At 36.6% G+C, this 23,429-nt stretch overlaps 1 protein-coding gene across 3 annotated transcripts in view; it reads right to left on the bottom strand.

Moving 5' to 3' along the window:
• The window catches only part of PLPPR1 (phospholipid phosphatase related 1), a 331,759-nt gene that overhangs the window by 32,254 nt on the left and 276,076 nt on the right, over positions 1 to 23,429 (bottom strand). For all 3 annotated transcript variants that reach the window (XM_008054538.2, XM_021710637.1, XM_021710636.1), the window contains one exon: positions 3,788 to 3,920. In XM_008054538.2, coding sequence (XP_008052729.1) covers positions 3,788 to 3,920 — 133 coding nt within the window. The remainder of the gene's footprint in view (positions 1 to 3,787; positions 3,921 to 23,429) is intronic.

Genomic DNA, 23,429 nt, shown 5'->3' with positions numbered 1-23,429 from the left:
CAGCCAGAATAGATTACTTAAAATGGAATTTGGGGTTAAAAGGACAGTTATTTTTAAGGCTAGTGAATTATAATGTTGAATTGCAATGCACAAAGAGTATATCAATTTACTCTCACCAGAAATGTATTGGAATCCCAAGTTTTTTCCATCCTTGACAAAAGAAAGTATTGCTTTCATCGACCTTGTTTGCAATGTAAAGATGATGGTATTTGTTGGGAAATACTATTTGTAATAGATTCTAGAATAATTACATAAACTGCAAGAGAAAAGTCATGCCATTTCAGTTTAATTAGAATGGTTAGCTGAAGCAGTTGTCATTTTCCAATGTCAATTGCATAGTATGTATTTTGGTGACTTCTGCACTAGAAAAAATTCTGTTAAGCTTCTTACAATAACATTCCTAGTACAGTTTGATTACTACCTTATTTTACTCTAATTTTTTCAGAGAAAACATTTCCATGTAAAGGGTCTTTATTCTAAACAGTAAATTTTCTTCTTATGAAAATAAATTAATTCAAATATATCTTAGAGTAAATTATCCCTCTCAAGATAAATAGACCCCTTCTCTTAGTCCTCCACCTTCTCCTTTATGAAAAGTCAGTATAAACTTCAGCTTTCTCTTAGAAATTGCCTTATTTATACACTTTAATTTCCTATAATTAAGCTAAAGAGTGGTAATAAAGTTAATTAAACAGGAGGCAAATGAATATTTAAGAATCAGCATTATGAAACTAGTTTTAGGCAAATCTGTGATTTAACCAAGTTCATCTTTGCTCTTCACTCATCTTCCTCCATTCTCAAAAAAAAAAAAAAAAAAAAAATCCATTGAAAACCTATGCGCCAGACACTTTGCAATATGCTATTGATACACAGTGGAAAAAATACAGTCAGGGGATCTTGATCTTCAAGGGATCACAAATTAATAGGAGTAACATATTTAAGTAACTGTAGTAATAAGATAAGTACCTATAACAGATATAGATGTAAGAGTCACTGGGGGCCTGGAAGACAAGGCAACTCATGGTCTGAATTGGTAAACAGGTAATGTTTAAACAGTATTCTGAAGGATGAGTAGGATGAGGTCCCCTTTTAAAGTGAGGGTGTGGTGATGAAATATTTTGGTCTGAAGGAGAAGCACATGAACAGGTACTGAGGCAAGGCATCACACCCCCCTTTGAAGGGATTATAAAGCAGATGTCCTCAGGTGGGAATTGCTTGAGATGAGGGGACACATGAGGACCTCAGACCATGAAGGGCTCTGTAGGATATGTTAAGAACACTGGGAATCCTTGGAAAGCTTTTAAGCAGGGACAAATTTATATTTTTGCTTCAGAAAGATCAATGTCTGCAAAATGGTCAGTAGATGGTATTTTCATGAGGTTGGCGTGGATGGAACTAAGTTGCAAGATAAGATGTAGGGAGACCTCTTAAGCGGGCAAGAAATTTTAATGGCCTAAACCAGTGATTCTCAAACTTTATATGTATCAGAATCACCAGGATTACTTGTTAAAACACAGATTATCAGGCTTGATCCCCAGATTTTCCAATTCAGTAGGTATAGAATGAGACCTAAAAATGAGAATTTCTAACACGTTCTCAGATGGCTTATGGCGTCTCCCAAGTTTTTGACTTGAGCAACGGGACATATCCTGGGGTCATAAAACAAAAGAGAGAAAGCATGAAGCAAGGATTTTTTTCACCCAGCACTCCCCCTTGCCTTTCAATGCTGTTTCCTCTAATTCTCCTAGTTGAAATTATCTGTTGGCTATCTCTCTACTCTAGCATCCCTTACTTATAAGCAGCATCTCATGATGCTGAACTGTAATCCTCATTTGAATGTATCTCTAATCTCATTTTAATGTATTTTATCGCCCCAGGATCCAGCACTCTATTAACTTATAATAGACCAAATGGACTTATGTGTCATTGATTACGAGTGTGAGAATTTGATGCCTCTCCAGGGGTGACAAATTTCCACTTTAACAGTGGTTTTCCTGAACCATGCTTCAACCCAGTGCAGTATCTCAAGTGGAAGTTTCAGGCACCGCAACAGGCAATATGGAGGACTGGTTCCTGGATGGTAGGGGTTTTCTGACAGCCCTCAGTGAACAAAGACTTTCTCTGCCAATGCATGAAGACCTATATAAATGACAAATGCCAGTTAAAATTTCCATTCTTTGGACCAGCTGGGAGTGGGTCACAAATAGGTATGACTTATCTTTGCCAAGAAAAAATAACAGTGACTTTTAAAGATACTTCCACTTAATTGTAATAAACCTCTGCTTTGAATAACTTGCTTTAATTACATGTGCAGGAAGCAGATCAGACAGTGCATAAAATCCTGGATCAAATTACGTATAAACTTATGTGTGGACATACAGTCCTTGGGAAAAATTACTTTAGCACATTTTCTGTCAGATTCTTCAAATGTAAAATTAGGACTATAAAATACCTTACAGGGTGTTGGGTAGATTAAATGAAAGAGTGTATATAAAATGTCTAGTTCAGTGTTGTATATAATAAATGTTCTCTTCTCTTCTTCTATTTTCCCCTTGATAATTTGTTATCTAACCACTCTGGGAAGTGATCAAACTTTGGATATCTTTGAAAGGAACCATTGTTTGGCATGAGTGAACTGGACAGTAGTGGCTTCGTATTGATTGGGTATATTCAATGAGTCAATTTCAGACTTCCATAGCCTTGAAAAACTTTTATTCTGCAAATGCCATCAGTAAAATGCTTCAGACTATTTTAATGTTAAGGGTTACTTCTTTTAAATTAGATTTTCTTAGACTTCCCGCTGTACTACTTTCCTCATTCCCATTCTAATCAGAACTTATTGCATATTTGTTTTTGATGTGGTCTTTTATTACTTGAGGAAAGTCAACCTTTTCTTACAACAGAAAAATAATAAGTATTAAGATTACCAAAAGGTTTGTGTGTTGTATTCTGATCCTCACCATCTCAGCTGTCAGTTCTATTTTTTCAAAACAGTATCATGGCTTGTTTTAATACCAGCCATCTTCACACTTTGGGAGTTTTATCATCGCTCTCTTGAAAATCTGGTCAGTAAATATTTGTAGGATCTCATAGTTATCATTACAGAATACTTAATGTATAGGAATGCTAAGATTTCTATTCCTAACTGTACTCATATATATCCATCCCCATATCTCTAATTATTACCCATAGCACCTCAGGACTTTTCATAGAAGTCTTAGAAGGAGGAATGTAAAACATGCCATCATTATTTCTTGTCATGAGTACTAGTATTAGTTTTCCAACTTTGTAAAGGCATTATTTTCAAGAAACTGAATACATGAAATTTCCCACTCTTTGTTAAATTCCCTGCATAACAAACTTACTGGATGGGGAATCTTTGTCAGTAAACTTGATTATTACTAAATTTATTTTGTTGGTGTCCCCTACTGTCCCCCACTGTTGCCTGACTTGGTCAAAGGGTATATAGCAATAGCTAGTCAATATTAAACTATATGTCCTGGGAGAATCACAGATAAATGCTGTGTAGGGGGAAAAAAATCAAAGTTGAAATCATTTATAATCACAACTTAATACCACTTAGTACCATTTCACTTCAAGGGTCAAAAATTTGACTTGGCACTAGGATTAGGCTCCGATTTCTGTACTTCGTGGAAAATCCCATCAGAACCCTTGCTTTTAAAGTTGATAGTTCCATAGTTTATTTTATTAAGCATGTTCACCTTTAGTAAGCTTAGTAAGTTTAACCTATATGTGAGAGCTTAGTTCACCATGCTCTCGTACTCACCTGTAAATCGTATGATCCTTCGGAGTAAGGGGTTCAGGTAACAGCATTCTCCAGTCAGAATTGTTTTCTCCTGAGCAATCAGGGATTCTCTTGTTGATTTTATGAAATACATGGATATCTCACCAATAAAAATCTGGGGAAGAAATGTTTAAGAAATGTCAAACTCGAGAGTTGCTTGATGTGCTCAGTAAGAGTGATGAGTGGCTTTTTAAAAAAATAACTTTTGAGGGTACACAATCCTTTTAAAGAATATCCTGTTGGAGAGCTGGACAGTTAGATAAGTTTGCATTTAATATTTCAAAAGAATTACAGCAATAATTGCTCATTTCAGATGAAGTTTGAGCTAAGATTAAATTCTAAGGTCATATCAAATTAAGGTAATAAAAATAGAATTTATGACAAGGCTTATGCTGGAATTAAATTTTTCTTTAACTCAGTGTGTGAGTTGCAATGATGAGAAATTATTTAGATAGCCAATGAGCCCAAAAAGGCATTATATACATACATCGCAATAAGTTACAGTAAGACCTCACTTAACATCCTTGATAGCTTCTTGAAAACTGGGATTTTACGCAAAACTACATGCTGTATGCTGTATGAACTTGACTCTTGTTGATATTAATTATCCTATGGTAAAATTTGTTTTGTTATATAGTATGATGTTTCATTTAAAGTCACAGTTTTCAAGAATCCACAAAGTTAAGTGAAAATTTACTGCATTACTTCATTATGCAGCAATACTATTATTATTTACAGTATATATCCTTATTTGAGCATATTTGACTGAGATATATTTTTCCTACTCTGAACTGGTCGACAGTGCTTTCTTCATTATTGGCAACTGAACTAATACATCCATATTATGTAGATTGGAATTCCCCTGATGGTAGGGCACACAGTTTAAATTTATTATCCTTATATTACCCAACACAGAGTATTCCCATTTAAAACAAGGAACTGGCAGGAAACAGTTTTCAACAACTCTGATCCTGCTACAGCTGAATCTTGAGACCCATCAATGAAGACTGAAAAGTTAATTACCATCATCTATTGAATACTGGGTGGCAGGCACTTTAGCATAGTATTTCTCATGCTCATAAGAACTCTACTAGGTATAGTTATCCTTGCTTTACTGGTGAGGAATGAAAGTCTAGCAAGTTTAAGTAATTTACCCTCCAAAACATACAGATGGCACATGGGGGCACTGGGGTTAGTATTCAGGTCAATTGGGTCCCAAAGTCCTATGGTATCATATCAAATTTTGGTTTTTCTAGTCCTAATTTCAACATTCTCCTTGAAGAATATTATCTTATAAATGCTCTTCTTTGCTATCATAGACCTGTGATTTTAGAGAAAATTTATCAATGTTTTAATTCCCATACTTTATATCCATCTGTCAACTTTGGAATAACCATTTAGATGGATAAAGATAATGACATCATGAAGGGCACATGGGTAATAAAAAAGTCTAAAATTTCAAAAGAAGTCATTTATAAATGTTCCCTTTATAGGTGAGGAAACTGAGGGTCTCAGGAACTTCGACACATGCAGCCAGTGTCCGAAACCGTTCTGGAATGTAGCCTAGATCTCTATTTCCACTACATTATTCTACCTCGTACTTTCATGTTGTTTGAATCTTTCCACATCTAAGGAACACAGCATTTAACCTGTTTTGTTTTCTGTGTTATCATTATTAAGTACAAATTCAACAAATACCAGGGGTGCCAAAAAAAGTATACACATTTTAAGAGCTGTTATTTATGTATTACTTTACGAAGTTGAATTGAATTACAGTAGCAATGTATAGTATGACCTTCAAATGAATGCTAGGGACACCATGTGACAGGCAGGTATATACTGAGTACTATAATTTTAACACAGTATTTTTTCCTTTTTAAAAATGTGTATACATTTTTTTTTGCATCCTCTGTATTTTTACTGAGTCACTACTATGGACAAGTACTAGTGGCTAAGAGAAAGAACTCTGAAGACAGGCTTTATTGCCTTCAAAGTTCGAGTTTGTGACTTACTCGTTTTGATGATCTTGGACAAACTAATCTTTCTATGCTTCACTTATCTGTACAATCAGGATAACAGTGTCTATATGTTTAATCAAATATACATACACATGCATATGTACACGTACTTGTACGTGTGTGTGTATGAATTGAATAGAACAGTGCCTGGGATGTAATACGTACTATATAAGAGACTGAAGATGTTATTGTTATTAAATCAATTAACATTAATATTGCCATTACCATTATTACTATGATTAAAATTACAAAGCACTTTGCTACATCACAGGGGGAAGAGGAGATACTCTGAGATAATTAAAAGACTTCTCTCTTTCATGTTTATATCATCTACTGAGGAACACACACACACAAAGACCTTGTAAAATGAGACAGATTATGTTTTAAATACACTACAAGGACAAAATGCTAAGAAGTCAAGACTCCTGGGTAGAAGGGGATTTCTTTCTTCTAGGAAAGTCAGGTTTGCTCTAGTCAGTTTTCATCCCTAATGCCAAATGAACCTCATGGCTAGGAGACTCTGCTGCCTGTTATATAATATATAACATATTATAATAATATATATATAACATATAATATAAATTATAATATGCCATCTTTATTTACAAATGGGACTTTTGCCTCCTCTGCAAGGGCTCTTGATCCAGCTCTCTATCAAGGTTCTTACCCCATCACATGGAAAACTTCAGTTTATTCCCAAATACTGAGCTCCTTCATCTAAGGGCCATTAATTGTATTTTTGCTCCTATCCCTGAACAAAATCTGGACTGTGGTTAGTTCTTAAAAAAAAAATTTTTTTTAACTTGAATTTTATTTAGAAGGGAATAAAAGTAGACAACATTTCAGTTCATCTAGAGGATTCTTGCTGTCTTACAGGCAACCAGGTCCCTAACATCCCAGTAGCTCAGCAAGACTTTTGGAGTTCTTAATTGATGGCCCACTTCCCTGCAGATGCTCTAAATCTGAATGGTGTGACCTTGAAATGGACGGTGCTGGTTAAAATTGACATTAGAGAAAAAATGGGGAAGGGAGAGAAAACAACCATTGAAAAATAGAAAAGTCATTAAATGTACAGGCTAAGATGATTTTAACAGTCACAAGATTCTTCAGTTATTTTGACAGAATGCTGTTTTAAAACTTTAGTGGTTAAATTTAGGCTAGCAATAAATTTATTATAACTACATCTTAGCCAGAATTTCTTTTACACTGAACAAAATGATCCTTAGCCCTTTGATCTGGAGATCCTGCTTTACAGCTTTGTCACCCTCTAAAAAGTAATGAGACTTCCTTTGGGGCTAGAAGTTCCTTGGAGTTCAGCACCAGCCCCAGCAGAAATGGGGAAGATGTGTAAAATAGCACATAGTATTCAGAAAGAAATCTACCAGGAAGGGCCAGTGAGGTCCAGAACAGAGGAAGGCAGCTGTGGGTTGTAGGTGGAATAGTGGTTTGGCACTGGCATAGAGAGAGTCAAGCAAGCCAGAACCAGGGTGGAAAGTAGGTTGAAATAGATAGAATTCAGGGCCAGACAAGTAAACAATGGCCCAGCATGGATCATCTTGGCAGGTGGTGTCTAGACATGGTTGTGTAGAGTTAGAAATATTTTGTGCCTAATAGTCCTTCAAATTAACAATGAATTGATGCTCTGCCATGTAACGATATTTGAATGGCTTAAAGAACTCAGCCCTTTCTTTTTTCTCCTAAGACCTATCTCTGCCAAAGTAAGGTGCCAAAGGGCTTTGTTTGTCCCGAATGTATATGACAGAACTGCACTACTGTTTATCATCTCAGTGAACAGATGGGGATAAAGCCATGCATGTTTGGATAAATGAAGTAGTACTTCCTTGAGGGAGCTTCCTCTGGTCCTACAGACTAGATTAGGTATGCTAATTGTATATGATCTCTTACCTCATGTTCCTCTTGTCTAGCATTTCTCATAAACAATTATATATTATTGTTTTTCTTAGTTATAGGATGTCCTGTCTGTCTTATTCTTGGCTGTACCCTCACCCCTGAGACTAAGGTACACAGTAGTTGCTCAATGTTGAGTGAATTAAGCATATCAGATTAATGAAGATCCTTTAGAATACAGGTTTAATAAAGCAGACAATAAAGAAGAAAAAATGTTTGAAGGAACTCTGAGTTTGATTTTAAAAAAGGAAAAATGATTTCTGTTATTTGTCTTTCCAGTGCCAGTGAAAATGTCATCGTCATAGGTACAGCCTTTGCTAGGTCCCTCAAAAAAATGGAGACCCTGTTCTATATCTGCCATAGCACATTATATAGATCTCTGCCCAATTAATTGAATTATTGTCTGTAGTAACTCTCCAGTTATCTGTGATATCCTTGAGAGAAGAACTTCTATCCATTCTTGTACAATGCCTCCAAACAGAGCCTGGCATAAAGTAGGCTCAATTAATATTTGTTAAATGAATAAAAGATTAAATCCTTATAGAACCCACTTATGAATAAACACTCGAAACTTAATTTCTCTGAGGATAAACACTTGAGGAAAACTACAATATGTACCAGAAGTTACAGAATTCTTGTATTGTTTAAGAATAAATAAAAACCAAGCCAGGTGTGGTGACTTGATGGGCTCCTGGATAGCCTAAGGATGGGGACTGGTTTCCAGGGGAACTAATTCCTGCAATTTGGGAGGAATTAGGCTGAGGCAGGAAGATTGCTTGAAGCTAGCTGTTTGAGACCAGCCTGGGCAATAAAGTAAGACCCTGTCTCTACAAAAAATAGAGGAAAAAAAATTATCCAGGCATGGAGGTGCATGCTGGTAGTCTCAGCTACTTGGGAGGCTGAGGCAGGAGAATGACTTAAGCCCAGGAGTTCGAGGCTGCGGTGAGCTGTGATTGTGCTACTGTACTCCAGCTTGGGTGACAGAGCAAGGCTCTGTCTCAAAAATACAAACATAATACATACATACCAGGCACTAAATAATATAAAGTGAACTATCCCTTTTATACTAAATTTACTTATTTACTTATTTAGTACTCAACAATTCTGGGGAGAGAGCACCCACCCTATGCTTACGTTGCACTAGCATGAGTGAACAGATACATAGTGAGGAAATAAAAACAAATACATAAATAGATATGTCATAGCCAGGCTCAGTGGCTCAGCCTGTAATCACGCGCCTTTGGGAGGCTGAGGTGAGTGGATTGCCTGAGCCCGCGGGTTCGAGACCCGCCTGGGCAGTGAGACCTCATCTCTACAATAAATCAAAAATTCAGCCGGGCGTGGTAGCGCATGCCTGTAATTCTGGCTACTCAGAAGGCTGAGGCGGAAGGATCGCCAGAGCCCAGCAGGTCGAGGCTGCGGTGGCCAGGAGCCACCACTGCACTCCAGTCTGGGCGACAGAGTGAGACTCCAACTCAAAAAAAAAAAAAAAAAAAATGTCATATAATGTGTGATATACAAAATATATACATACTGTTTTCTGCCCCAATTCCTGAGACAGAGGTCCTAAGACCTTTGTAATTTCCTAAGTGATCTGAGCATTTTTCATTCTAATGAGGTGACTTGATGGGCTCCTGGATAGCCTAAGAATGGGGACTGGTTTCCAGGAGAACTAAGTGGGTGGTTAGAAGGTTGGAACTTTCAGTCCCACACCTATATCTGGGGTGGGGAGAGGGATTGAGGGCTGAGCTGATCACCGATGGCCAATAATGTAATCAATTATGTTTACATAATGAAGCCTCCATTAAAACCCCCAAAGGATTGGGTTTGAGGAGCTCCTGGATTGCTGAACATATGGAGGAGCCTGGGGTGGCGTGCCCCAAAAGGATATGTACAATTTGAGCCCTTTTCCATAGATCCAGTTCTTCATCTGTGTCCTTTGTAATATCTCTTATAACAAATGGGTAAATGTTGGTAAAGTGTTTCCCCGAATTCTGTGAGCCGTTTTAGCAAATTAATCACAACTTAAGAGGTGGCTGTGAGAACCCCAACTTATAGCTGGTTGGTCAGAAGTACAGGTGACAACAGAAGTGGTATCAGAAATGGGGGCAGTCTTGTGAGACTGAGGACTCAACCTGTGGGATCTGACTCTATCTCCACATATATAGTGTCAAAATTGAGTTAAAGGACACCCAGTTGGCATTCACTGGATAATTGGTGTGTAAGGAAAACAAAAACAAAACACGCCTGGCATCAGAAGTGTAGTTTTGAGTAATTGTGTAAGAAAGTAGGAAAAAAGCCAGGCTCGGTGGCTCAGCCTGTAATCCCGCGCCTTTGGGAGGCTGAGGTGAGTGGATTGCCTGAGGCCGCAGGTTCGAGACCCGCCTGGGCAGCGAGACCTCATCGCTACCATAAATCAAAAAATCAGCTGGGTGTGGTAGCGCACACCTGTAATTCCGGCTACTCGGAAGGCTGAGGTGGAAGGATCGCGGAGCCCAGCAGGTGGAGGCTGCGGTGGCCAGGAGCGGCCACTGCACTCCAGTCTGGGCGACAGAGTGAGACTCCAACTCAAAAAAAAAGAAAGTAGGAAAAAAACAGTTCATTTTTTCCCTTCGCAATTGTTAAAAAAATCAGGGAAATGGGAGGGAGAGTGACACATACATTAGAATAAATAAAAAAATAAATAAGCATTGCTTGCCTTAGCCACTTCAGAAGCGTAAAACATTTTTAATCTATAGGAAAGGAGATATGCAAATTCTAGAAATTCTCCATTCAGTGAGGCTTGCCACTAGCACAAGGAGGCATAAAAGCAAGATAGACATTAAAAAACAAATTGCATACAATCTATTCCCATTAAAACACATACAGATCTAAACAAAAGCACCCCAAGGTATACCAGGCTAAATTGAACTTATGCAAAAGGATATGAGACTCAAATAAGTCTGTAAGTAATCATGTCAAAAGAGATCAATGTAGAAGGATTATTACTGTCAACCAACAACATTCAAATCACAACTGAGGCATGCAGCATACAAAAAAAAAAATCAGCGCAAGGTATATACTAATCTATATATCTAGTTATTGACATAATGCCTGGAATACATTGAGTGATAATGAATATTTGCATAAAGAATAAAGAGGGGGGAAAGGGGTCATTTTGTAGTTAAAACAGTGATATATTCCTGGCTTTCAGTTAAAATTGTGATGGAGATAAAGGTTGCCAATGAAACAATCCAGCTTTCATGCGCTAATGAGTTAGCTCCAGGGATATTTATTTTCCTGTATTTTACTGACTGCACAAAGGGTAGTCCCTTCACTAGGTCCTATAGTCTCATATAGGGCCTGACTCTACTTGAAGAGAGGGAGACCATGAAGGTGTAAGGCATCTTTTTTCTGCCAAGTCATTAGCCCACATCAGATACCGTTTTTGCTCATCGTGGCAGATTTGTGCCTCAGGTTTTGGCAATGGTTGTATTCCTCCATCTGTACCTTTGCTACACCACTCTGCCTCAATCTATCATTCTGCTCAGAGAGCAGCTGGAGCTTGTGGGACTCTCCATGTGTTCAGACCTGGCTGCTTGTGCCTATTCTTGCCCTTCTGATTGTTGGCTAAAAAACACCGTAACATTCATGGCAAACTAGAGCATTCTCCAGTGAGAAATGGCAAAGGCCAAACTAAATCTGGCAATGAATGAAGTGCAAATGGATTCCATTCGTGCATTTCTCATCCCCCAACGATGCCAGCAATAATCCCAATTGACATGAACTTTAGACAATAGTGAATACACTTTAAGAAATAAGGATAACTATTCTATCTTGATAACGTTATCTTTCAAATATGGAAACACAAATGGCAAATAAATAAATAAACAGTCCCAAAACAGAGTGTATCAATTTGACATGTTATCTTTTAGGTTGCATTTCTTCATAAATTTATTTTTATTTATTTATTTTTGGAGTTGGAGTCTCTGTTGCCCAGGCTAGAGTGCAGTGGCATGTTCATGGCCACTGCAGCCTCTACCTCCTGGGCTCAGGCAATCTTTCGACCTCAGTTTTCCAAGTAGCTGGAACTACAGGCGTGTCACACCCAGCTCATTTTTTAACTTTTTGTAGAGATGAGTTCTCTTCAAGTTGTCCATGCTGGTCTCAAACCAGGCTCTCAAAGTGCTGGGATTACAGGCGTGAGCCACTGTGTCCAGTCTTATGTTTTAAAAATTGACAGATAAATTTGTTTGTATTTATTGAGTACAACATGATGTTTTAAAGTGTTTATATATTGTGGCATGACTAATTTAGCTAATTAACCTGTGCATTATCTCATCATTTTGTGTTGGGAACACTTACCATCCACTCTCTGAGTGTTTTTAAAGAATACAATTTATTTTTATTAACTATAGTCACCATGTTGTGCAATAGATCTCTTGAACTTATTCCTCCTATTTAACTGAAATGTTGTATACTTGATCAATATCTCCCCAGTGCTTCTCTCTCCCAACCACTTCAGCTCACGGTAATCACATTCTACTCTCTACTTCTATGAGATCAACTTTTTTTTTTTTAGAGTCTACATATAAGTGAGATCATGCAGTTTTTGTCTTTCTGTGCCTGTATTATTTTAATTAACATAACGCCTTCGAGGTTAACCCATCTTTTCACAAATGACGATTTCCCTCTTTTAATGGCTAAATGCATTGTGTCTGTATTCCATTTTTAAAAATCTGTTCATCTATGGATGACACTTAGGTTGAGTCCACTCTTGGCTATTGTGAATAATACTACCATGAACATGGGAGCGCAGGGAGTATCTCTTTGACATACTAATTTCATTTCTTTTGGCTATGTACCCAGAAGTGGGATTTCTGAATCATTTGGGAATTCTATTTTTCACTTTTTGAGGAACCTCCATATGGTTTTTCTTTTCTTTTAATTATTTTAAAAATGGGGAGTACAATCAAGGGTTAGGTACATACATGGTCATCGTACAGGTAAAGTGTGTGTGCCCTTATTGATGTTATGTGCCCTGCCCCAGCAGTGTACCACTACTATCAATCCCTTTCTTATATATTATGATAAATGTTCAGGGTCTACTTATGAGTGAGTACTCAGATCTTTGTTTCTGTGATAAATCACTGAGTAATATAGACTCTAATTCCATCCAGGTTGCTGCAAAGTTCATAATTTTGTTTTTCTTTATGGCTGCATAATATTCCATTGTGTAAATATACAACAATTTCTTTATCCAGTTCACTTTTGATGGGCAGCACGGTTGATTCCATGTTTTTGTTATTGTGAATAATATTGCAATAAACATGTGTGTGCAGGTATCTTTTTTATAGAGTGATTTGTGTTCCTCTGGGAACATTCCCAGAAGGGGGATTGCTGGGTCATGTAGAAGGCTGATTTTCAGATTTTTTAGAAATTGCCACATTGTTTTCCACAGAGGTTGTACGAGTTTACATTTCCACCAACAATGGGAACCTCCATATGGTTTCCTCTAATGGCTGTACTAATTTACACTTCCATGAGCAGTGTGCAAGTGTTCCCTTTTCTCCACATCCTCACCAACATTTATCTTTCATCTTTTTGATAACAGTCATTCTAACAGGTATCAGGTGATATCTCATTTTGGTTTTAATTTGCACTTCCCTGATGATTTGTGAGGTTGAGCATTATTTTTTCCACATATCTATTGGTCATTTGTATGTTGTCTTTTGAAACCTTTTGTCTCTTCAGACCCTTAGCTCATTTTTAAATTAGGTTATTTGTTGTCTTGCTATTGAGTTGTTTGATTTCCTTATAATTTGAATATTAATCCCTATCAAGTGTACGGCTTACAACTATATTTTGCCATATTGTAGATTGTCTTCTCATTCTGTTGATTGTTTTCTTTGCTGTATGAAAGATTTATACTATAATATAATCCCATTTGTCAATTTTTACTTTGGCTGTCTGTGCTTTTGGGGTCATATTCAAAAAATCATTGTCCAGAAGCTTTCCCCCATGTAAGACCCCATTGTTTTAGACATTACAGTTAAATCTTCAATCCATTTTGAGTTTATTTTTGTATGTGGTGTGAGATAAGGGCTTAATTCTATTTTTTTGCATGTGGATGGCTAGTTTTTCTAACACCATTTATTACAGAAACTATCCTTTTCCCATTTTTGTGCTCTTGACATTTTTGTTGAAAATTAGTTGGCTATAAATGTGTGGATTTATTTCTGGGGTCTCTACTCTGTTCCATTGTTCTATGAATCTGTTTACATGCCAGTACCATGCTGTTTTGGTTACTATAGTTTTGTAGTATATTTTGAAGTCAGGTAATGTGATGCCAACAGATTTGTTCTTTTTGTCCAGGATTATTTTGGATATTCAGGATCATTTGTGATTTTTAGGATTGCTTTTCCATTTCTGTAAAGAATGTAATCAATATTTTGATAGTGATTGAGTTGAACCTGTAGATTATTTTGAGTAGTATGGACATTTTAACAATATTCTTTCAATACATGAAAATGGGATATCTTTCCAATTTTTGTGCATCTTTCTCAATTTCTTGCATCCATATTTTATAGTTTTCACTGTAGAAATCTTTCCTCTGTTTGTTTGTATTTATTTCCAAGTATTTTTTTGTAGCTATTATAAATAGAATTATTTTATAATGTTCTTTTTCAGCTAGTTTACAGTTGTATATAAAAATTCTACTGATTTTTGTATGTTGCTTGGTATTGTACAACTTTACTGAGCTTGTTTATTATAACAGTTTTTTGATGGCATCATTAGGGTTTTCTATATGTAAGATTATGTCATTTGCAAACAGACAATTTAGCATTTTTGCTTCCAATTTGGATGTATTTTATTTATTTCTCTTGCCTAATTGATTTGCTAGGACTCTAGTACTATGTTGAATAGAAGTGGTGAGAGCAGGCATGCTTGTCTTATTTCAAATTTTAGAGAAAAAAATTTCAGGTACATTCCTTTATAACTAATTTGTTGAGTTTTTTATTTTTCTTAATCATGAAAGGATACTGAATTTTGTCACATGCTTTTTCTGTATTTATTGAAATGATTATATGTTTTCTGTTCCTCCTTTTGTTAATGTAATGTGTTACATTTATTGATTTGTATAAGTTGAACCATCTTTGCATCCCTGGATGAATTCCACTTGATTATGATAAATCATTTTTTTAAAGTTATGTTGAATTTGTTAGTATTTTATTGATCATTTTGTATCAGGGAGTTTGGCCTGTGGTTTTCTTTTTTCTTTATGTAGTATCTTTGTCTAGCTTTGGCATTAATGTAATGCTGGCCTTGTAGAATGCAAATAATTCCTCCTCTCCAATATTTTTTTCAGGGAGGGGGGAGAGTTTATGAAGAATTATTATCGGTTCTATTTTCAATGTCCAGTAGAATTAAAAAGTGAAGCCATCAGGTCCTGGTATCTTTTTGTTCTTGTTGTTGTTAGACTTTTTATTACTGATTCAATTTTCCTAGTTATTTATTAGCCAGTCTGTTCAGATTTTATATTTCTTCATAATTAAATCTTGGTAGGTTGCATACATTTAGAAACGTATCTGTTTATTCTAGATTATTCAATTTGTTGACACATAGTTGTTAATAATAGTCTCCTATGATTCTTTGTATTTCTGTGGTATTATTTGTAATGTTGCCTTTCTCATCTAATATTTTATTTATTTGAGTCTTCTTTTTTTTCTTAGTCTAGCAAAAAGTTTGCCAATTTTATCTTTTCAAAAAACCAACTCTTCATTTTATTGATCTTTTTTTGAGTTGGAGTCTCACTCTGTCATCCAGACTGCAGAGCAGTGGCCGCTCACGGCCACTGCAGCCTCGGCCTGCTGGGCTCCGGCGATCCTTCAGCCTCAGCCTTCCAAGTAACTGGAACTACAGGCGCGCACTACCACACCTGGCTAACTTTTTGATTTATTGTAGAGATGAGGTCTTGCCAAGTTGCCCAGGTGGGTCTTGAACCCGTGGGCTCAGGCAATTCACTCACCTCAGCCACCCAAAGCGCGGGATTACAGGCTGAGCCACCGAGCCCGGCTATTTTATTGATCTTATCTATTGTTTTTCTAGTCTCTATTTCACTTTTCTTCTCTGACTTTTATTTCTTCCCCTTTACTAAGTTTGGACTTAGCTTGTTCTTGTTTTTCTAGTTCCTTGAGATGCAATATTAGATTGTTTATTTGAGATCTCTCCTTTTTGATGTGGGCATTTGTTGCTGTAAACTTCCCTTTTAGTACTTATTTTGCTGCATCCCATAAGTTCTGGCTTGTGTTTCCACTATAATTTTTCTCAAGAAATAATTACATTTCCTTTAAAATTTCTCCATTAACCCATTGGTTGTTCAAAAGTATATTGTTTAATTTCTATGTTTTTATGAGTTTTTAAAATACCTCCTGTTATTGATTTTTCGTTTTATAGCACTGTGGTCAGAAAATATATTTGATATTATTTCAGTCTTTTAAATGTGTTAATATTTGTTCTTTGGCCTAACGTATGATCTATCCAGGAGAATGTTCCATGTGTACTTGAGAAGAATGTATATTCTTCATCTGTTGGATGAAATATTCTGTACATATCTGCTAGATCCATTTGTTCTTGAATATAGTTTAAGTCTTATGTTTCCTTACTGATTTTCTATTTGGGTAATCTGTCCACTGCTGAATATAGAGTGTTGAAGTTTTCTACTGTTATAGTATTGCAGTCTCTCTTCAGATCTATTAATATTTATATATTTAGGTGTTCTAATGTTGGATGCATGTGTGTTTACTATTATTAATCCTCTTGCTGAATTAACCTCCTTATTATATAATGACCATCTTTGTCTTTTTTTTAAAGTAATTTTTTGACTTAAAGTCTGTATAATCTGATATAAGTATGGCTACTCCTACTGTCTTTTGAGCTCCATTTGCATAGCATTTATTTTCCTATCTCTTCACTTTCTATATGTGTGCTTACAGGTAAAGTGAGTCTACTGTAGGCAGTAAACAGTTGAGTTTTGTTTTTTAATTCATTTATCTACTCTGTGTCTTTCTATTAAATAATTTAATCTAGTTACATTCAAGGTAATTTATTTTTTACTTTAAGAATATGGGGTGTAAGCTGGGCTCGGTGGCTCAGCCTATAATCTCACACTTTTGGGAGGCTGAGGTGAGTGGATTGCCTGAGCCCGCAGGTTCGAGACCCGCTGGGCAACTTGGCGAGACCTCATCTCTACAATAAATTTTTAAAAAATGAGCTGGTCATGGTAGTGCACGCCTGTAGTTCCAGCTACTTGGAAGGCTGAGGCGGAAGGATCGCTGGAGCCCAGAAGGTCGAGGCTGCGGTGGCTGGGAGCGGCCACTGCACTCCAGTATGGGTGACAGTGTGAGATTCCAACTCAAAAAAAAAAAAAGAATGTGGGGTGCAAGTCTGGATTGGGTACATAAGTGATTTGCATACAGGTGAAGTTTGGACCTCCCATTGGTCCTCACTTTGCCTGGATTAGGATCAGACACCCTTATTAATATTATGTGCCCTACCCCCGGCAGCGCCTCACTACTGCCAATCCCTTTCTTGTAGTATTATGCTAGTTGTTCAGGGTCTACTTATAAGTGAGAACATGTGATACTCAGTTCTTTGTTTCTGTGACAGATCACTGCATATGAAAGACGTTAAATCCATCCAAGTTGCTGCAAAGTTCATAATTTTGTCCTTATTTATGGCTGCATAATATTCCATCATGTATATGTACCACATTTTTAAAAAATCCAGTTCACTTTCAATGGGCAGCATGGTTGGTTCCATATTTTTGCTATTATGAATAATGCTGCAATAAACATGCATGTGCAGGTATCTTTTTTGTAGAATGATTTTAATTCCTTCAGGTATATTCCCAGAAGGGGAATTGCTAGGTCATATGGAAGGTCAATTTCTAGTTCTTTTAGAAATTGTCATACTGTTTTCCAGAGAGATTGAACTAGTTTGCATTTCCACTGGCCATGTAGAAGATTCCCTTTTCTCTGCATCCTCGCCAGCATCTGTTTTATTATTATTATTATTATTTATTAATGATGGTCATTCTTACTGGAGTTAGGTGATATCTCAATGTGGTTTTGATTTGCATTTCTCTGAAGATTAGTGCGGCTGAGCATTTTTCATGTGTCTGTTGGCTGTTCACATGTCTTCTTTTGAGAAGTGTCTATTCAGGTCTTTTACCTATGTTTTAATCATACTATTTGGGTTTTTTCCTTTTGGCATGTTTGAGTTCCTTGTAGATCCTGGATGTTAGGCCTTTGTCAGATATACAGTTGGCAAATATTTTTTTTCTCAAGGTAATTATAAGGACTTATTACTTCCACTTTGTTCATTGTTTAGTAGTTTTGTAGATTATAGGTTGTTTTGTAGATTCTTTGTTATTTTCTTCCTCTCTTGGTGTCTTCCTTTGTGGTTAAGTGATTTTCCCTGGTTGTGTGTTTTGATTTATTGCTTTTTATTTTTTGTGCACAAAAATAACTATAGGTTTTCATTTTGTAGTTATCATGAGGCTTAAAATACAAATCTTATGGTTATAACAGTTCCTTCAGGTATAATAAGCTAATAATTACTCACCTTCGGTTAGGAAAAAATAACTTTATGATTTTACTCCACTTTCCCCACCACACATTTTGAATTTTTAATGTCCTAATTTACATCTTTTAATATTGCATATCCTTTAACAAATTGTAGTTATTATTTTTAAGTTATATCTTTTAAACTCTATACTACAGTTATAAGTATTAGACTATTCTGAAATTGACTGTGTACTTAATTTTACCAATGAGTTCTATACTTTGATATTTTGTGTTATATCCTCTTGCTGAATTATCTTCCTTTTTTACTCATCATCCTTTGCTTTTAGCTTAAAAACTCCATTTAGCATTTCTTGTAAAGATAAATCTGGTGGTAATAAACTCCCTCAGCTTTTGTTGGGAAAGCCTTCATCTTTCCTTCATTTCTGAAAAATATATTTGCTGAGTATAGTATTCTTGGTTGGCATTTTTCTCCCCTTCAGCACTGTGTATCAGTCCTCTCTCTCTTGGCCTGTGTGATTTCTGCTGATAAATTTGCTGGAAGCTGTATTAAAACTCTTATATGTTATTTACTTCTTTTCTCTTGCTGCTTTCAAGATCCTCTCTTTGCCTTTGGTCTTTGACAATTTAATTACAATTTGTCTAGGGTTAGTCCTATTTGGATTTTACTGTGGCAGGCCCAGTGTTGGGGCTCAAGGAAAAGTCCTGTTATCATTTCCTTCTCTTTCCTTCAAGTGGAGGGTATCTCTCCATTCTGTGATGCCTGGGATTGGGGGAGGGTTAACCTAGGTAACTTAAAACTCTCCTTCCTACCCTTTTCAATGTGTTTTTTCTCAGTATATTGTTACAACCAGTTACTGTAAGCTCTCACCTGGTTTCCTTAGCCCTGTGAAAGGATTTTATACATGTATAGCTGTTCAAGTTGATGTTATTGTGAGAAGGGACATGGCCATTGGAGAGGTTTTTTTAATGAGTTAGGAAGGATAGGGTTATTTTAAAAGAAAGATACATTGTGAAGACCACAATGGGCAAGGCAACAGCAAGAGTGTCTGCTGTCTGCTGCCTAAAGAGTTTTATTCCACCATCTTTCTCCAACCCTCTTCTTAAAAAATATTTTACAAAAGTCATGAAAAGCAATAAATAACTGATGTAAATGCAAAAAGTTTGAGGAATAGTTTTTAAATTTCAAAATTTAAATAGTCTATTAAAAAACTAGTTATTGGAAGATATTTCATATTGTAAGAAAATTTCATTGCGTGTTACATGTGGTTGGCACTGAAAAGGGCATTTAAAATTCTTGGAATATATATTTTCAGTGCATATATATGCTAGTTATGACTCTGCTACTAGGCAATATCAACATTGTTGCTGTTTCTTGAAGACGAGCTTTGGAGTTGAAATCCCAACTCTCATATCTTGATGTAAGACTTTGGTCAAGTAATAGAACTTTTTTTTTTTTTTACATTTGAACATTTTTTGAGCTTTAGTTTTTTTTTTTTTTAATGATTTGAACATGAGGGTAATGACAATATTAGAAAGTTGTTGAAAGGATTTTTAAAATGTATGTAAATGCATCCATAGATGTTTATAGAATTTGCTGTTTTTACTTTCTAGTCTATCCAGGCAAGAATGTGTGTTGAATTAAGAGAATAAAAATTATAGTGCTAGTCCCGGAATAAAGAAACATGCTGTAATTCTAATGAGGTTTTTGATCTTGGCCAATTTTTTTTTTTTTTGGAATAGTTTCTCTTTGGTCCTCTGTTTCTCATCTGTCAAATAAAGAAGTTTGACTATAAGATCCCTAGGGTGTTTTCTGTTTCATTTTGTTGTTGTTTTTAGCTCCAACATCTTTGCCTTTATAATAAGAGCTGAAAAGAGAGGGCTCATTAAGGAAAACTGAAATCATATAACTGGGCTTCAATTTCAGTTTCGTCAGTTAAGCTTTCCAGGGCCAGTGTGATTTCTTGTGATGCTTCTTTTTTTAACCATCATTTACCTCTAAAATCCCATGAGCCACTTGCCCTTACCAAGGAATCTTCTCTGAAAGCAAAATAGACATAGCCTACCACAGAATCATCATATTGCCTGATAACTCTATAATTTTTTGGTTCTTAAAGGATAGTAGAGGCTAGTGACCAGATCTTGCCCACTCTAAATCTGATACTCTGAAGAAGAAGATAAAATTTTTTATACACTCTCAACATTAGTAACTGAGAATTTTCAGAGCCCTCAGTCTCAGAAATTTTTACATGATTCCAATATTCTTCCTGAGAGGCTTCAACAGTATCAAACATTTGGAAGAAAGTCAAACTTGTTTTGTTGAGGTTTTGTTTAAAAGTGACCCAGGAGATTTTCAATGTACATACTCTGCCACTAGCCCTAACTGTCAGCATTTTCATGCTTTACTTAAATCTTTTCTGATAACTGCTGCTTGGCTGACAACCCCAGATCTGCAGAGAGGTTCTGATTCCCTTACTTGCTGAGCTTTGGTTGGTTCCAGAGTTCTTGACATCTTCATCATACCTAGGTGTAAATAATGAAACTCAGTTCTAGATACTTCCTATGTCTTTCAAAACACAGGTTTAAATGGAACCCAAGCCATTTGGATGGTGGCATTTTGAAAATCATTCAGGAACTGGGATAATAAGTGTTTTGCAGACTGGAGTCTTTCTACTGGTTTTACTCTAGAGGCCACATTCACCTCTTGTTAAGCGTCTTCAATCGGTACTTGATATAAAATATACCACCAAGATGGTACCATAAATTTCTAAGGTGTATTTTTTCTTATACCTTTTTTTTTCTCAACAGTGGGTATAAGAGAATGGGAATTTAAAATGTGTTATTTAAAATATCGCTCTCAGTATAAAAAGTAAAATACATTGTGATCACCAAGTAAGTTGACCATCACATATTTTTAGGCAAACAATATTCTTTGCAAGAAACAAATTTTCAAGTCTCTGAACACAATCATCTAGTCATTGGTCATTAGAAGAGACATGTCTCTTTGTGGAATGGTGTTGGGGGAAAACAGTCTCTAAAGGAGATTTAGAGCAGTCATCTGCAATATGGGCAGAAAATAGAAAAATGGATTTTTTTTCCCTCCCTTCTAGTGCTTTTTTTAAGCCACAGCTTTTTTTTTTTTTTTTTTTGAATTGGGGTCTTACTTTGTAGCCTTGACCATAGAGCGGTAGCACAATTATGGCTCACCACAGCCTTGAAACCCTGTTCAGGTAATCTTTCCACCTCAGTCTCTCAAGTAGCTGGGACTACAGTCACATGCAACCATGCCTAGCTATTTTTTTTTTTCTTTAATTTTTTGTAGAGATGAGGTCTCACTCTGTTACCCAGGCTGGTCTCAAACTTTTGGGTTCAAGCAATTCTCTTGCCTCAGCCTCCCAAAGTGCTGGGATTACAGGCATGAGCCACCGTGCCTAGCCAGACAATAGTTAACGAAGATATATATATAAATATTTCCCAGAAAAATGTAAACTATAAACACTGAGTATATTAACAACAAAGAAAATGTAGTCATGGTAGGAATTTTTTTTTTTTTTTAGAGGAAGTCATGTGATAATGCACAAAAGGGAAAGAGATGTGAATTATAAAATGTTAAGAGGAGTTTCAACAGATGAGGTTGTTCAGAGCCTGGAAGAGGCAGATTATGAGGGAGTACAAGGCCCTACAATGTCTCCTTTGCTTCGGCAGCTGTGCCCCTCGTCAGCCAGCCAACAAACTTGCATTATTGAGAGCCTACTCTGTGATCGGCACTGTGCTTTGGGCTTTTACATTTGCTGGAAGAGCTTACAGCCCAGAAAACCCAAATGAAGATTCACAGTTTCCTTCAAACTGTGCCTTTCTATCAAGTTGTATTTGTCTCTTCCTTTCCTAGGAAATTCTAGATGAGTCTTATATATGCATGCGTGCACACTTGCATGCAAAATGTGAGCTATTTCAATTCTCAGGCTGGGAGTCAAATGTTCTCCTACTTCAATGCTAAATACTCTCCTGTCACTTCGTTGTGAGGCCAAGAAAAAGGTTTAATAGCCATTTTCTCATGCCTTGTGCCACTGGGGCTGAGATAAAATAAGGGTAAATCAGATTCTCTGCTGAGTAAATCCTCTTATCCAAACAGGCTCTCTTCCTTTGACTCTGAGTATGTGAGTTTATTCAGAAGGCCTGAGGCAGTTGTTAGCCAAGGTTTCCAGGTGGTCAGAACACACCCTGCAGATTTCTTTGAAGCACAGGCTGCCACTTTTGGCTAAACGGTTCTGGTTACAGTAAATCCCCCATGCTATAACCTTTCCTAAAGATCTGGGACAGCAGTGGCTTTGACTTTTTTGCAGTTTATCCCATGTGGCCTTGTCTCAATATGATGCTGATCTTTTCTGACAGCAAAGCACAAAAGAAGAAATAGAAAATGGCAGGTGAAACACACAGTAGAGTCTTTTCCCTCAAGCATTTTTTGTGCGCCTCTGCTGTTGTAGAATGGGGTTGTTAATGCCCATCTGCAGAAACACACAGCACTGTAAGGTGCTAGGTTCTTCTATAGTTAATGTGCTTGAGGATGCACAGAAAACTAAGGACAAGTCTAAGCTGAGATACTTTTCTGAAACTTGCTATTAGTGTCACACAAATCACCCAAGAGTCCTGCCTCTGTTGAACTGGAGAGAGAACAGGAGATAGTTTTGAGGAGGAATAAAAAATTGTGAAGTTCTGTGAAACACTTAATCAGGCACAGAGGTGTAAAAATTGAACTCCAGAAAGAAAACTGTGACCTGAGAATTTGGAATCTAACATTTGGAGCATTCCAATCAGAATGTTCCTTTTAAAGTTCGCATGGAATTTGAAAAATAAAAGGGTCTTGGGAGTCATTTAGCCTAACCCCTTCTTTTATGTACTGAAAGTTACAGGCGAGATCCCTGACTCTTTAGTAAGACCAAACCTGAGACAAGATGACTGCATCCTAAGGGGAATAAAGGATGCATACTCAGAAGCAGGGGTGTTGGTTGAGGTAGGCACTTGGGATCTGTGACCCCATGTCCCAACAATGGCTTTTCTGCACAAGCCATACCTCACCAGGATGGGCCAGAAGAAGTGAACACAGCACCTTGCTCCTAAGACATTTCCCTGAGC

Source organism: Carlito syrichta, unplaced genomic scaffold (assembly GCF_000164805.1).
Source record: "Carlito syrichta isolate Samal-C Ts95f unplaced genomic scaffold, Tarsius_syrichta-2.0.1 Scaffold296304, whole genome shotgun sequence".
Lineage (NCBI taxonomy): Eukaryota > Metazoa > Chordata > Mammalia > Primates > Tarsiidae > Carlito > Carlito syrichta.
The sequence above is the reverse complement of the archived record's forward strand: the minus strand, read 5'-3'. Positions and strand labels throughout refer to the sequence as shown.